This window comes from Microcebus murinus, chromosome 19, assembly GCF_040939455.1.
Source record: "Microcebus murinus isolate Inina chromosome 19, M.murinus_Inina_mat1.0, whole genome shotgun sequence".
NCBI classification, from domain to species: Eukaryota; Metazoa; Chordata; class Mammalia; order Primates; family Cheirogaleidae; genus Microcebus; species Microcebus murinus.
Genome location: NC_134122.1, coordinates 40,182,512 through 40,198,704, shown reverse-complemented (window position 1 = coordinate 40,198,704; position 16,193 = coordinate 40,182,512). Strand labels below are relative to the sequence as shown.

The 16,193-nt window shown below is 46.4% G+C and overlaps 1 protein-coding gene and 1 long non-coding RNA gene across 3 annotated transcripts in view; one reads left to right on the top strand and one right to left on the bottom strand.

Annotated features, from left to right (window-relative positions):
- C19H1orf198 (chromosome 19 C1orf198 homolog) overlaps window positions 1-5,566 on the top strand; it is a 29,212-nt gene extending 23,646 nt beyond the window's left edge. Inside the window, exons 3-4 of one of the 2 annotated variants that reach the window (XM_012738193.3) lie at window positions 171-671; window positions 4,676-5,566. In XM_012738193.3, the coding sequence (XP_012593647.2) occupies window positions 171-671; window positions 4,676-4,732 (558 nt within the window). In that variant the 3' untranslated portion in view covers window positions 4,733-5,566. Of the gene's footprint in view, window positions 1-131; window positions 672-4,675 lie in introns of both variants that reach the window. The other variant, XM_012738192.3, reaches the window with a different exon arrangement.
- A 2,135-nt stretch (window positions 5,567-7,701) lies between these two features.
- Window positions 7,702-16,193, bottom strand: part of LOC142862452 (uncharacterized) — a 156,316-nt gene continuing 147,824 nt past the window's right edge. The window contains exons 2-3 of the long non-coding RNA XR_012913544.1: window positions 8,258-8,349; window positions 7,702-7,786 (exon numbers count right to left, since the gene is read on the bottom strand). This is a non-coding gene — a long non-coding RNA (uncharacterized LOC142862452). The remainder of the gene's footprint in view (window positions 7,787-8,257; window positions 8,350-16,193) is intronic.

Genomic DNA, 16,193 nt, shown 5'->3' with positions numbered 1-16,193 from the left:
CAAATGGACAGCTACCCGTGTGTTGCAGGTACACATATGTGAGCTGGGGAGGCCACGCGAGATGGCACAGCCATGATTGCCGACTCTAAGGTTGCTTTCTTTTCTCCCTCCTTTCCCACATCCCGCCGTAGAGTCAGATGGAGTTCAGCATCTCTTCCCTATCCATCCAGGAGCCGAGCAACGGCACCGCGGCCGGTGAGCCCAGGCCCCTGTCCAAGCCCCCCCAGGGCTCCCAGGCCCTCAAGTCCTCCCAGGGCAGCAGGTCCTCCAGCCTGGACGCTCTGGGTCCTGCCCGGAAGGAGGAGGAAGCATCTTTCTGGAAGATCAATGCCGAGCGCTCCCGGGAAGGGCCCGAGGCGGAGTTCCAGTCGCTGACCCCCAGCCAGATCAAGTCCATGGAGAAAGGGGAGAAGGTCTTGCCTGCCTGTTACCGGCAGGAGCCCGCCCCGAAGGACAGGGAGGCCAAGGTGGAAAGGCCCGGCCCCCTCCGCCAGGAGCAGCGTCCCCTTCCCAGCGCAAGTGCGGAGCCCGAGAGACCTCAGCCCGCACCAGCTGTCACCAGCATGTTCCAGGAGGCCGCCCCCTCCGAACCCGAGAGGAAGCTGCCATCTCCTGACGCAGGGCAGGACGATGGGGAGGACAGCCTGTTCTTGGAACCCCAGCTTGCACAGGTGGGTGGCCTGCGCCGACCCTGCCTTGGGCTGGGAGCGGGGAGTGGCATTCTTCCAGGGCCCACGGAGGGGAGCCCTGGGCCAGACGGCCACAGGCACCTGTGCTGTCTTCCTCCCCTCCGCCCTCCTTTCCCGCTTGCCCTGCCCTGTCCTTGGTGGACTTTTGGGGCCAGGGAGCCCGGTGGTTAGGAGCTCGGCCACTGACACGTATGCAGTGAGGGGAGTTTGCAAGTCCGTCTGGGTGCCCTGGCTTGTTTGCCCGGTGTGCGGGGCAGCTCCTGGGGAGAAGGCGGTCAGGGTGGGCAACCGGGTGCCTCCCCGACCCTCAGGAGGAAGGGGCCCCTAGGTGTCCTTAGGGGTGTGGGGGAAGCGGGGGGAACCCCACAGCCTCCGCCAAGACCAGAACCGCAGGGGACTCTTGCTTCAGGGACAGATTGGCCACTACTTGTTTCCAAGTAGGATGGGCCAGGTGTCTAGAGGGGGGTTCAAAGAAGGGAGGTCTTCCCAGGCGTGGTGGAGAAGCACAAGAAGGAGCCGAGCTTCCCTGGGCAAGGAGCTGGGTGGTGGAGAGAGTGGGCCTGTGCAAGAAAAGGGACCGCGGTGGCTTCCGAATGCTTTCCCGTTTCCTGGTGGGAGCGGTGGCCGTCGTCTTCCCCAGGTGGCCTAAGAAGTTGAGATGGCAAAGAGAAGACCACGTGTTTGTTTGTGATTTTAAATGGCACTAGTGCTGGAGGATCACACAAATTCTAGGGAAAAAAAGATAGTCATTATATTTCAGAGGGAGGCCTTGGTTTGGAGGCTTTGTTTTATGAGAAACAAAGCAATGTGTTTGTGTATGGTCACGTCTGAGCGCTGTTTCTGGGGAGAAGTCGCGGACTGCCCGTGCATCAGGCTGAGACTGTCAACAAGGCTCCATGTCCATCCACTCCGGGGACGGCACTGATCGCCCTCCCATAACACCACGTGGCCCGGGACAGGGACGTCCCCTGGCCATTCACAGCCTTCCCAGAGGAGGGAGGGAGGTGGGGGAAAGGAATGGGCAAAACCACCTACAGATGAGCACAGCCACAGGGAGGAAACAGGGGTCCCTGGCCTCCCAGGAGTGCTCCCCAGCAGTGCTGGCCCTGAGGCAGGACCACATGGTGATGCAAGATATGTCCTTAAACAAACATGTCAGCGCTCAAGCAGCCCACGAGCTCGCTGCTGTCAAAGGAGGGCCTCAAAGGGCACTGCACCCGGGGCCATCAGGACTGGAGGCCTTTTCACTGGAGCTGCCCAGGTAGCCAGTGGCCCGTTCTTTAGAATCGGATCTGGTTTTGCGTCTGGGGGGAGCCGGAGGACCTGTGCCCTGGGAGCCTGGGAAGCTTTGGACGGTGGCCTCGGCTCAGGCATGCGGAAAGGCACGGGGTCTCCCCGCTGCCCATGGCCTCGCTGGGTGGGCTGCGGGCTGCCCGGCCGAGGGGCGAGCCCGGGATGCAGTTTCTTCCACGCCAGTGTCGTCCGGTCTCCTCTGGCCCTCGGGACTCATCAGCTGCTTTGTGGTCTCTCTCTCTCTCTTTTTAACATACTATATTTAAACATTTTTTTATTATGGTAAAGTGCACATAACATAAAATTTACCATTTTTACCACTTTTAAGTGTAAGTTCAGTGGCATTTAAGTGCATTTTCAGTGTTGTGCAACCATCACCATCATCCGTCTCCAGAACTCTTTTCATCTTGCAGAACTGAAACTCTGGACCCATGAGACCCTAACTCCCTCTTCCTCCCTCCCCAGGCCCGGCAGCCACCATCCTACTTTCTGTTTCCATGAATTTGATGGAATCATGCAGTGTCCTTTTGTGACCGACTCATTTCACTTAGTGCAATGTCCTCAGGGTTCATCCGTGTTGTAGCAGGTGGCAGCATTTCCTTCTTTTTGAGGCTAACAGTCCACCGTATGAATGTGCCATGTTTCATGTGTCCATTCATCCATCGATGGGCACTTGGGCTGCGTCCACCTCTTAGCTGCTGTGAACATGGACGTACAGACATCTCGAGAGCCCGTTTTCAGTCCCCAGACCCAGGGCTGTGGAGCACAGGGTGATTCTGTCTTTACTTTTTGGGGGAACCTCCATACTGTTTTGCATAGCAGCTATACCATCTTTCTTTCTTTTTAAAATTATTTTACTTTTTGAATTGACGATCATTTTACATATTCATGGGATGCACAGTGGCGTTTCCCGACATACAGTGTGTTCAGACTGGGGTGAGCATGTCCACCATCTCCAGCATTTCTCATTTCTGTGTGGGGGACACTGTGTCGTCCTCCCAGCTCTTTGACACCATATAATGTGTTATTAACTGCATTCTCCTGCAGTGGTGGAGAACACTGGAATTTAGTCCTATCTGGCCGTACTTCTCTATCCTTTAATATGTTACTCTTTGTTCCTCCCTCCCCCCACACGTTTTCCATTCCGGCCTGCAGCGCACATGAGTTCCAGCACCTCACTCCCTCGCCATCGCGTGCCGTCTGTTTCTTGGTCCCTCCCAGTGGGCTGGGGACGGCTCGTCCCTGTGGTTTGGATCTGCCTCCCCCGATGGGGAGGGACGTTGAGCATCTTTCCACCTGTACGTCTCCTTTGCAGAAATGCCCCTTCCGTGCCCTTGCCCATTTGCTAGTTGGGCTGTTCGCTATTTTGATGCTGAGTTGTGGCCATCTCTAAGGACCCCCAGTGTGTCCTGGAGGGGGTTCCAGGTGCTTCCACGCCTCCCTCAGCAGATACCTGCGTGTGTTGTCCTCCCAAGGAAGGGGAGCCCAGTGGTTCTAGCACCTTCTACCTTCTATCAGCTGCACGTCGACATTCCAGCCCGTTCCTCCTGCACGTCTGCGCACCCCGTTGGGCCAGCGCTTTCCGCTGTCCGCTTGCTCCCCGCCCCGCCTGCCCCGTCTCTTCCTTCTGTTTCTGATCCAACCTGCTGCTCCTCTTACGGGTGGGCCCAGTTCCCCCTGTCCCCGATAGGGCTCTTTCCTTGGACTCTGCGCTTGGGGCTTTCTCTGAAGCAGTTATTTACATAAAATATGTGAGCGTCCCTGTCCTGAGGAGATCTGTGTGGGCAGGGAGAGCGGGAAGCACAAGAGATTCCTTGAAAGAACAGATTTCTGAGAGGAAAGCCTGGAGTGCAGTGCGACCTCGTTTAAACCAGAGAAAGGAACACTTGCCCGAGTCCTCCTGTTTTCGTGTTCTGGCTCAGCCCGCGTCAGCCGTGGGCGCAGCAAACCCGGCCTGAGACGCTCTCCGAGGGCGAGTCCCTCGGCCTGGCCATCACTTGTCACCGAAGGGAGGCCGTGGGACAGGGTCTCCTTGCTCGGGGACGCCTCGGCCCGCAGGTGCGTCTGCTGTGCTGGGCTGGAGGAAGGGCGGCGCTGCGCGGCCTGTGGGAAGGCATGTGACACTGCAGTGCTGTCACACCGCGCGTGCGCACGGAGGGGGACCGTCAGGCGGGCCCCTTCCCCTTGAAATGAAGAATGTTCTGGGTTTGGGAAAATCGCTCCGTAACCGTTCCCAGGATCTAAAAGCAATAAGCTGTACGTGCTTTCCCCACTTTTTTCACTCTCTTAACTTTGCAAATTCTTTTTTGTATTGCTGTGTCTGCGTATGTTTTTTTTACGTTAGGAAGCATATCTTTATAATTTGTTCTTTTACTTTAGGATGAATAAATTTAAACGTGGCTGTCATTCAGAAACAGAAGATTTATAGAACAATAGAGATATGTTGTTCTGCAAGCTGCTCACACACATGCCTGGGGTGGAAGGGCACTGGATGCCCCGGCAGAGCGTAGCTCACCTGGAATCATCTTTAGTGTTCTGACCCCGGGCGCCAGGGTAAATTGAGGTCAGGGAGCCCCTGAGACAGAAGCAGGCTGCTTCATTTGGGTCACTTTAAATGAGATGCTGTTTTTAGGTTGTGCACAACTGATTAAAACCCTCCTGTCTTATTTCCATTTTTTTTGTGCCTTCTACAGATCAGCTCAAGTAATGTCATCTTGAAGACAGGATTTGATTTTCTGGACAACTGGTAAAATGTGTGAGACAGCAAAATGATACCAAGAACCCCAAAATGGTTTTCCAAAGTGGTATGATGAGGAGGATCAAAAGGGCCACCTTTTCCTGCGTATTTTCCCGGTTTCTCTATACTCTTTTCTTAATCGTTTGGAAACTGGTCAGTTTTGCCAGATTTTCCCTTTTTTGGTAGAACCAGATATATATGCTATTTTCAATGATTTGATAACAAGTTTTGCATTTGGAATTTTTAAGCATTGTTCAGAATTCAATGGATCTTGTACGTAAAACGTTTGTTCCCAGCACCACCCAGTTTTCCCCTCCTCGAAGGAAGAGTTTTTTTCAACCCTGTCACAAAAATCATAAAAATGATTTCCATCTCCTCCAGTATTCCTCCCCACGTGTACACCCCTTTTTAGTGTCTGGGGTTCTCTCTGATGGGTGATTGGCGGTGACGTCCTCAGCCATGACATCGGGTTACTGGCTGTCCCACGGAAAGATCTGTCCCCAGTGAAGTTCCCACCCAGCGCTCGCAGACACCCAAGGGCTTCTCCTGCTGAAGCCACAGCTCTTACCCTCGCGTCAGTTCCAGGGGACAGACTGTTGGCACGTGGCAGGCAAGACACGTCATCTTTTAGCTGCCCTGATACTTACTCAAAGTATTGATCATTGTTCAAAAAGAGTTGCATGTTTAAAAATTTTGTATTAACTTTTCATTACTTTGTATTTAGATTTAGCAGCTGTGGGGCTACCACTTTTGTTGGTTTTGTGTCAGTTTCCTTTTGGAAGTTCTTGTGACTTATGTGACCTGTTGGTTGTTCCCTGTCCTGGGCACCTGCAGGCATCAGGGCAGATGGCTTGTGTGGCTGGAGGATGGGGCTCTTCTGATAAGTTTCTAGAGCCTTCCAGCGTGACACTAGTGGGGCGTGGACATTCTTCCTCCCAAGGACTGGTCAGGCTGCACCATGACGGACCTTCCCCCATCCTTACACCACCGGAAGTGGAAGAGTGGAGTTTCTGATCTCCCCAGCGGTACCCCTTGGAGACCTTCGTGGTGTCAAAGCAACGGTGTCTCTCAGAGCTGGTGCAGACCTGAGTAGCTGGTGAACGAGGCGGCCACCTTCACCTGGAAAGCCACTGCCCCCGCAGGTGGCCCTGCCCCACGGCCGCTGACCGCAGCTGCAGGAGGTGTCCTAGCAGAGCTTGAGCCCCGTGCCACGCAGTCGCCACACGGCTGTCACTGCATTCTCACCTGAAGCCTTAATCCCCGTGGCCCCTGCCAGGGAGCGCTTGGTTTCAATACCAAAGTGTCTTCTTTTTAAAAAACGCCTATTTCACAGGACCTTCTGAAATGATTTTCAGAATATATTATCTGGCTCCAAAATAAGGGACATGGCATCTTTTTCCGCCCCCAGGAAACTGGGCTTTAACCAGCTTTGGGGTTGGTTCTTGCTAATTGCTTTATGTCCCCAAACCTCATTTGGCTCCACCCCTCCTCCTATAGAGACTGGCTGTAGCTTGGCGAATACAGGTTCTTTCCGTACCGTTTAGGTGTAGTTGATACCTGCAGGTGCAAAGATGTTTCCAGCATGGCGGTGAGGGACAAGGAGCTTAGAGACCCCAGCTGGTGCAGCCCGAGCAGGGCGCAGCTGCCTTTGGGGCTATGTGCCCACCAGGAGCCCAGACCTGGCTGCCACCTGCCTCTACTTTCTGCCTCTGGGTAATGGGCTGTTTTAGAGCTCACGGTAGCGAGTATGTATGTATGAGTTTATATTCCCTAAAGTTCGTGTAGCAGGGAAGAAAGGTCTGCGTCCTAGGACAGTGGGTCAAGGTGATCTGTCTTTTCTCTTGGGAGAAATTCTGATTTCTTTCCCACATTCTCATAAAGCCCAGTATTCCCTTTAAGTTATCCTCAGAGCTGAGAGGTGTAGGAATTATTGAAAACTTCTGCCTTAGTTAGGACCCCCAAGGCCCAGCAGTGTTTAGGTAACACTCATCGTAGTGATTTTTAGTGGTATGGCCTCCTGAGATTAAATGTAAAGTCACAGAGTGGGCAGTCCTGGAGGAGTCCCCAATCCTGAAGTCGTGTTGCTGTGATCTACTTTGGGACAAGTAGAAGGCCTGGAGGACTCGGGCTCATGGGTCTCCATCCTGCCTGACCTGCGGATCTTCCTCTACACCCAGACGAAGTCCATGCAAAGGTGGTTTCTTTTCCCTCCCTCCAGGGAACCTGTGTCAGTATGAGGGAAAGTTAAGCTCTGCATTTGCCACTTCCCTGCCCCATGCATCAGGATGCAGTTTCTAAAATCAGGCGTTTATATTTATTTTTTAGAAAACACCCACTTTCCAGGGGAAGCCTGTGTGTAACTTCCGATCCCCGCCCTCCCCCACGTTCCACACCTGGGACCCAGCTCAAGCATTCAGTGTCTTGCTCTCAGTGGCTGCATTTTACACAAGTTCCCCCAAGAAATCATCAGAAGCCAGATCTCTGTCTCACCTGGGGCCCTTCGCTGGCCCTCTGGGCCTGGGAGTGCCGATTTCGTGGGAACAGCAGGGTTGTCACCGGCCGAGCCTTACCCCCGTGTGGGTGTCAGGAGCAGCCTCCCTTTCTTTGATACACGTTTTCAAAAATAATAAATTCTTACTGACAACTTGTAACTTGGTCATATTTTATACTCATAGCCTTTAATAAAGCCATTTTAAAAACGTTGCCCGTGTCTGTTTCGGGCCTCTGCTGGACTCAGGAAGCCCGTGAAGGTGATTGCAGATGCGTACGGAGAGCAAAGGATTTGTGCCAGGTAAAGCCGAAGCCACTTCAGAAGGCCCGTGTGGCGCCATCTTGGCACGGTCCTCCCTGCAGGCTCTTGGGAGGTGAGGCTCTGAGCAGGAGGGGTGGGCTCTGTCCTAGAGGGCTCATACAGCCCTCAGGGGAGATGGAAGCCATGGCAAGACTTTCCAGGCCTGCCAGGCATGGTGGCTCACACCTGGAATCCTAGCACTTCAGGAGGCCAAGGTGGGAGGATCGCTTGAGGCCAGAAGTTCGAGACCAGCCTAAGCAGGCCTGAGACCTGCCTCTACAAAAAACAGAAAAATTAGCCGGGTGTAGTGGTGCACACCTGTGGTCCCAGCTACTCTGAAGGCTGAGGCAGGAGGATCGCTTGAGCCCAGGAGTTTGAGGCTACTGTGAGCTATGATGATGCCACTGTACTCTGGCTGGAGCGACACAGTGAAATTCAGTCCCAAAGAAAAAAATAAAAAGAGTTTCCAAAGACAAGCCTATGGCATTGAGTGACTACCTCTGAAAAGCTGTCTCTTTGAAAGCTTTCCTGTTGAGTCTAGTTGAAGCTGATTTGGGGGGGGGGAGCAGGAAGGAAGGAGAAATACACAATTAAACACGACCAGTCAGTCCCATTCCATTCATTAAAGTGCGGGTGGTAAATTACCAACTATAGATTAAGGACATGCCATTTTCCATATCAAATAAGCTTTTAAAACTAACACACCTCAGAAAAATGGTGCCTCAGGTGGACGGACTTCTGACTTACCATCATGCACAGCGAGACCTCACTGCCTTGGGGACCGAAGATTCCTGGGAGAGCCAGTTGTTGCACTCACGGATCCACAGTGTTCCAACATGCTGATCAATGGTGTTTGTGATGGCATTTGTGGGTCATCCGTGTGGGATGATTGTATCTACACGTTATGGGAGGAGGCAAAATAGTTCCCAAGCTCCTAGGTCTGGCAGCTTTGATGGTAACTCAGTGTGTGTTATCAACACATCCAGAAAACGGTGTTTCCCTGTAAGAGGGAGCCGTCAACACTGAGACAGCACTTTGCAGCCACAGAGCAAAAATGCTGAATCTGGGGACAAGAATGCTGGCCGTTGTGGGGGTGGGGGGACCTTCATGGGGCTTTTCCGGCAGATTCTTTGCTCTGATCCCATGCTCATGGGCAATCTTCTGATGAACTCGCCAGCTATCCAGGTGCCTTGATACCAATAAGGGGCCCTCTAGGAGGACATCAGTGGTTCTGAATCCCACCCAGAGTCAGATAGAATACAGGTGAGCAGTCCTGGATACAAGATAAACTTACAAAAATCAAGAGCAGGGTTGCTGGGAATGCTATAAAGAAATGCCACAGACTGAGCAGCTAAAGCAGTTTATTTTCTCACAGCTCTGGAGGCTGGAAGTTCAAGATCAACACGTCCAGCCTGTTTGGTTTCTCCTGGCCTTCTCGCTGTGTCCTCACGAAGCCTGTTCTTCAGTCTGTGTGTGTCTGTGTCCAAATCTCCGCCTCTTATAAGGACGCCAGCCATACCGGATTAGGAACCACCCTAATTTAATTTAGGGTGTTTTAACTTAATTATCCTTTAAAAGGCCCTGTCCCAAAATACAGTCCCATTGTGAGGTACCAGGGGTTAGAGTTTCAGCATGTGAATTTGGGGGTGGGTGGGAAGTGTAGTTCAGCCTATGACAAGCAGCGATATGAGCTAGTAACCGGAATACCACTTGTAATGACAATCGAAACTATAAAGTATCTGGGAAACAGACAAGTATACAAAGACTAAAAAAAACTACAAAAACTAAATGGAAGCATGAGAAGATCTGAATAATCTTGGATGGGGTAAGGATATAAAAATGTTAACTCTTCCCAAATTATTTTATAAAGTTAGTGCAATCGCAATAAAAATTCCAGTTGGATATTTTAAGAAATTTGATACATTTACTCTAAATGATTAATAGAGAAATAGTTACTCTAAAGAAGCAAAGGAGGCCAGGCACTGTGGCTCATGCCTGTAATCCTAGCACACTGGGAGGCCGAGGCAGGTAGATCACTTGAGGTTAGGAGTTTGAAAGCAGCCTGAGCAAGAGTGAGACCCCATGTCTACTAAAAATAGAAATAAATTAACTGGCCAACTAAAACATATATATATAATGAATTAGCCGGGCATGATGGTGCATGCCTGTAGTCCCAGCTACTCGGGAGACTGAGGCAGGAGGATTGCTTGAGCCCAGGAGTTTGAGGTTGCTGTGAGTTAGGCTGACGCGATGGCATTTTAGCCTGAGTGATAGAGCAAGAGTCTGTCTCAAAACAAACAAACAAACAAAAAAAAAACAAAGAGGAGGCTTCCTCTGTCAGTTAGGAAAACAGGTTTCAAAGCCATGGACTTGTAGTTTGGAGGTATCGGTGAGAGGACAGACAATTAGATCAATGAAACAGGATGGAGAGATCAGGGATAAGCCCACACATTTGTGTGAACTTAAGTTACAGTCAAGGTGGCACCACAAACTGGTGGGGAAAAGAAAGGATTCTTTGGTGAACAAACTCTCACTATATAAAGAAATATAAACATGGATTCCTACCCAACACTACACAGAAGGTGGGCCCCATGTGGATTAAAGTCCAACTTACAAAAGGTACAAAGTGGAAAGATGGCAGAGGAAAATGTCTAGTGACCTAGGGTAAGGAAGAACTTTAATAAAATGTCAAAAGCACAAACCATAAAGCAAAATAATCTGATTACATAAAAATATAGGATTTCTGTTAGTGAGGATGGGTAGAGTTAATTAACTGAGAGGATGGGAGAACACATTTGCTGTGTCAGTTCTGATGAAGGGCAGAGTATCAAGAACATATAGGGCACTCCTGTAAGTTAACAGAAACAGGCCAGCAGCCTCAATGGAAAATTAATAGAGAAAATCCTAAAAAGCCATCAAGTGTATGAAAAGGTGTTAAAAATAATAGATGGTCAGAGAAAAAAATTAGCTGGGTCATGCCAAGTGTCAGCAGAAATGGGATAAAATGGGACATTTTGTCCCCCCAGAGGGGATATTTGACAGTTTCAGGGGATGTTTTTGGTTGTTACAATTGAGGAGGAGGAGCTGCTGGCATCCTTGGGATAAAGGTCAGGGATGTACAGGGTAGCTCTCCACGACCGAGAATCATCCAGCCCAAAACTGTGGAGCCGGTGTGTCAAGAGTAATCTGGTACCATTTTGCCAAATTAGTTACCTGTATATCCTGTAATGCTGCAATGTCCCTCCAGGATACAGATCCCCAAGATATTCCCACACAGGTACTTAAGGATCTGTTTATCATACAGGGCTGTTCATGGCAGTGTTATTTGAGGGGTTTGGAGGCAACCTGGATGTCTGCCATTGGGAGGAGGGCTAGATAAAATGTGATAGGCCCACACCATGGAGTAGTATGCAGCAATTAAAAGCAATGAATTAGATGTGCACATAGAAACCTGGGTGGATCTGAACATGGATCGATATACTTAGTGGGAAAAAAGTAGATGCAAAATAGAATATTGTCTTAGTCCCTTTCTGTTGCTTATAACAGAATACCTGAACAGGATAATCTATAAAGAAAAGGAATTTATTTCTTGTAGTTATGGAGGCTGAGAAGTCCAAGGTTGAGGGGCTGCATCTGGTGAGAGATGCAGCATCTTTCTTGTTGGTGGGGATTCTCTGCAGAGTCCCAAGGGAGTGCAGGGTATCAATCACATGCTAAGAAGGCTGAGTGTGCTAACATGCTAAGGTGCTAGCTCAGGTCTCTTTTCCTATAACGTCACTGCTTCCCCTCCTGTGATAACCCATGAATCCATGAATGGATGAATCCATTCATGAGGGCAGTGCTGTCATGATCCAATCCCTCTTAACAGCCCTGCCTTTCAATTATGCCAATTGGGGATTAAGTTTCAACATGAGTTTTGGAGGAGACCATCCATAGCAAATATATATAATACTAGCATTTGCATAAATTAAAAACATATGTGCATAAGACAAAGCCTATTTAACAGAATAGGATGGTTGCTTGTGAAAAAAGTGGGGATAGAATAAAGGTGGCAGGAAAAAAATAGAACAGAGGAATCATAAATGGACCAATGGTAATCATGTGCCAGTAGGTGCCTACTTGCAAAGAAATTTGAAGCAAGCATCCTCTAGGTCTGTTACTGGGTTCTCACATCAGACAGGAGCCTCATTTATTTAGCTGTTGTGTTAGATAAGAGGTGGTCCTTGGCTAACATTGGTTAGATCTTTTGTGGCTTGGCTCTGTTTGGTTGTAATTTGTGTGACTCTATAGTTGTGCATCAGCCAATGTATGTAAAACCTACTGGATCAATCCAGGTACTTCTGCAACAGCAGGTGGGGTAACTGAGCAGATTGGGAGGAGAGAGAGGATAGGAATTAGTGACATCTGATGTCCTATCCTGGGGGGACAGAAGTCATACAAGCTGTGTGGGTGAGGGAGAGCACCCTTCAGAGGAAGAATTGATTTTATAAGTTGGCTAATGCCTTCACCACAGCAACCTAAAGTTTACTCCAACTAAGAGTTGTCATGCAACAAAATCATAGACAATCATATATTATATGTGAGAATCACTAAAAATTATTTAAAATTTTCTAACTATATTACAGAAAGTGTTGGAAAACATAGTCGACTGCTTTAACACAATATGAGCATTGTGAAGCATTTACTTCCAATCTTCTGTTATGAAAATATCTAGGTCCAAGTGGAAAACATCATTACAGGCACAGTCCAGACTGGAAATGAGATCCAAATGCAAATCTGGAAGCCACATGGGCCCTGGCAGTTCTCTTTGTGCCATGCTCTCTGCTTCCTTCCCTCCACTCCCTCATTTTCTCTTCCTCCTCTGATTCATGCCAACATCTAGCTCCAGAACTGTAATACTATAGTATATATATATTTTCTCCATAGTTCTTACTATGTTGCAGCCTGGTGCTGGGCCCGGGGGATTCAGCAGCATATAATGCAGATGTAGTTGCTGCCCTCATGGGGCTTGCATTCTAGTAGAGGATGCAGACTAAATATGTAACCACATAATTTTATAGTTGAAAATTCTTAAAAATGAATAGGATTTCTGCTTCTGGCTGTGATAGAGCAATTGGGGTTGGGCTTACTGTTTTGTTACAAACAACTAGAAAAGTGGGCAAAATATGTGCAACAACTGTTTATAGACTTTGGACAACAGGCAATGTAGGACTGTGGTCTTTGAGAGGGGAAAACAAATGAGGTTAGCCTTATGATTGTCCTGGCTTTCTGACTCGAGGTGTGTTTCTAGATTGTTGCAGAAGAGGGATCCTGAGCATGGCACGAAAGCCTCTTGGAGCTGAGGAGAAAGAATGTGAGGAGGAAAAGGTGGTTGGAATTTATAGGAGGGAACTGTGTGGAGAAAGAGCTCCAGAAATATGCATCAGATTCTCCTTCGGTGAGTTAGGGGTAACTTCTGGAGTGTAGCACAAGGGTGGAGAAGAAATCCAGACAGAGCCTGGAAATCTTGCTGAGCTAAGGAGGATGAGTTTGGGGTTGGGGAGGCCACGGGGGCTTAGAATGAACAGGGCAGAGTTCCAGAGAGAAAGACTTCTAGAAATCTGCATTGGGATTTCCTTAAGTCTTTGGCTAAAGACCAAGCTGTACATACATAGGGTAAAACTCAAATGCCTGGGCAAGACCAGGGATATTAGAGTTATCAGGGAACTGTCAGATGAATAATTCCCACAGTTTACACAAGGCTAAGGCTCATTCAACTTCCCCGAGCCTGAGTGCAGACCATGTTGAGTATGTGGGGCTCTCACCAAAGATCCCAAAAGGGCTATGCATTAGAAGTCAGGCTCACTTAGCCTTAGAATAAAGGGTAGTCTAGATCTGCCCTAAAAGAATTTTAAAAGAAATCATCAAATCATCAAACCAATTCACCAATGACTTAGCTGCCTGCCAGAATAGGTCTAACACTCTATAAAAATATTATAATTTATAATGCTCAGCAACCAATCAAAAATCATCAGACAAGTAAGCAGGAAAATGTGACTTATATACAGGAGAAAAATAAGTCCATAGACCAATCGAGAAATGACAGAGATGATGGAATTAGTAGACAGATGTTAAAACAACCATTATAAATGTGATGCATGTGCTCAAGGATGTAAAGTAAAATGTGAAGAGAGAAATGGAACTTATAGAAATAAAATGATACCTAAAATGAAAATTTCCCCAGATTAGATTAAAATTAAATGATACACTGCAGAAATCATTGAACTTGAAGATATAGCAGTAGAATCTATCCAAAATGAAGCACAGAAACAAACAGATTGGGGGAAAATATCATGTGGGAAAACATTACAGGATCTAACATATGAGTAATCAGAGTCCCAGAAAGAGAAGAGAGAGAGGAAGCTATGAAAAAATTAGTCAAAGAAATAATAGCCAATTTTTTCCAAATTTGATAAAAACTATAAACCCACAGATGAAGTTCAATGAACCCCAAGTAGGGTAAACACACACACACACCAAAGCATGTTACAAATGGCTGAAAATAATAATAAAGGGAAAATCTATAAAATAGCCAGAGGAAAATAGACATATTAGATACAGAGAAGGAAAAAATATCAAATAAAAAATGACTACAAATATCTCATCCCAAAATATACAAGCTTGAAGTAAATGGGACAACATATTTAAAATGATGAGAAGAAGAATAGAACTATCAACCTAAAATTTAATATCCAACAAAAAAAATATCCTTTAAAACTGAAGGCAAACCAGGCCTGGTGGTATAAGCCTGTAGTCCCAGCTGCCTGGGAGTCTGAGATGGGGCGATTGCTAGAGGCCAGTGAGTCCATGGCAGCAGTGAGTTATGATCACGCCTGTGAATAGCCACTGTACTTCAGCCTGGACAATATAGTGAGATCCCACATATATATAAAAAAATAAGAAAAAAAACCCTGAAGGCAAAATAAAACTCTTTTTATTATAGATACACAAAAGCTGAGAAAGTTTGTCACTAGCTGACTTGCATTACAAGAAATATTAAAGGAACTTCTTTAGACAAAATGAAAGTAATACTAGACAGAAGCTTGGATCTCCCCAGAAGAATGAAGAGTACAGAAAATGGTAAATATGTGGGTAAGTATAAAAGCCTTTTCTCAGATTTAAAAATGTTTAGTAAGATAATTGACTATTTAAAGCAAAAATAATAACAATGTATTGTGGCATTCATAACATATGTAGAAACAAATGTATGACAATATTTCAAAAGGTGTGGGGAAGAAATGGAAATATCCTGTTGCAAAGATCTTATACATGAAGTGTTATAGTATTACTTAAAGGCAGACTGTGATAGGTTAAAGATACAAATTATAAACTATCCAGTAACCACTAAAAAATTAAAGCAAAGATGTATAGGTAATAACTCAATTGTGAAAATAAAAATGGAAAGATAAACTTTAATCAGCAAGAGAGCAGGAAAAGAGGAAAAATAAAAACAAAGAATCAATGGGACAAACATGAAACAAATAGCAAGATGGTAGATTTATGCACAGCTATTGCATGTGTATATTTAATTACATTAAATGCAAATGGTCTAAACATGTCAATTAAAAAGTAGACATTATCAGGATGGGTAAAAAAAGCCAGCCTTACTATATAGTGTCCACAAGAAATGCACATTAAATTTAAAGGTGCAAATAGATTAAAAGTAAAAGGTTGGCAGAGAATACAGTCAACCCACTGCTTTCACATCTGTGGCTTCAATAAACTGCAGGTCAAAAATATTCAAAATGTAACAACACAACAATAAAAATAATACAAATTTTAAAATGACAGTATAAGAACTATTTATATAACATTGACATTATATTAGGTATTATAAGTAATCTAGAGAAAGACTGAAAGTGTATAGAAGGATGTTTGTAGGTTATGTGCCAATGCCATGCCACATTATATAAGGGATTGAGCACCATGGATTTTGATATGGGGGAGTTGGAAACCAATCCCTCTTGGATACCCAAGGACAACTGTATACAGTGAAGCTATTAACCAACAGAAAGTAGGAGCATGTGTACTAGTGTCAGACAAATTAGACTTAGTATATAAAGAATATTATCAGGAGAAAAAGTACATTTCATGATGAAAAAATGGGTTGACTAATCAAGAACACATAACAGACTTTACTGGTATACACCCAACGAAAGAGTTTCAAAATACATTCAACAAAAACTGACAGAACTGAAAAGAAGAAATAGACAAATTCGTACATATGGTTTGTTATTACAACAGTCTCGGTAATTGATAGAACAGGTAGATGGAAAATCAGTTAGAACATAAGAAACTTGAATATCACTATCCATCAACTTGGCATAATTGACATTTACAGAATACTCCATTTAAAAATTACACCTAAGTATGCATGGAACATTCACTAAGATATAGTACATGCTGGGCAGTGCAGCCAATCTTAGTAAAATTAGACTGAAATCATCCAGGGTATGTTCTTTAACTGCAATGAATTAAATCAGAGATTAATAACTGGAAGATATCTGGAAAATCCTCACATATTTGGATATTAAATGTTACACTCTAAAATAACTCATTGGTTAAAGGAGAAATCACAAGGAAAATTAGAAAATATATTGAGTTGAAAACAGCGTATTAGTGACATACAGCTAAAGCAGTGCTT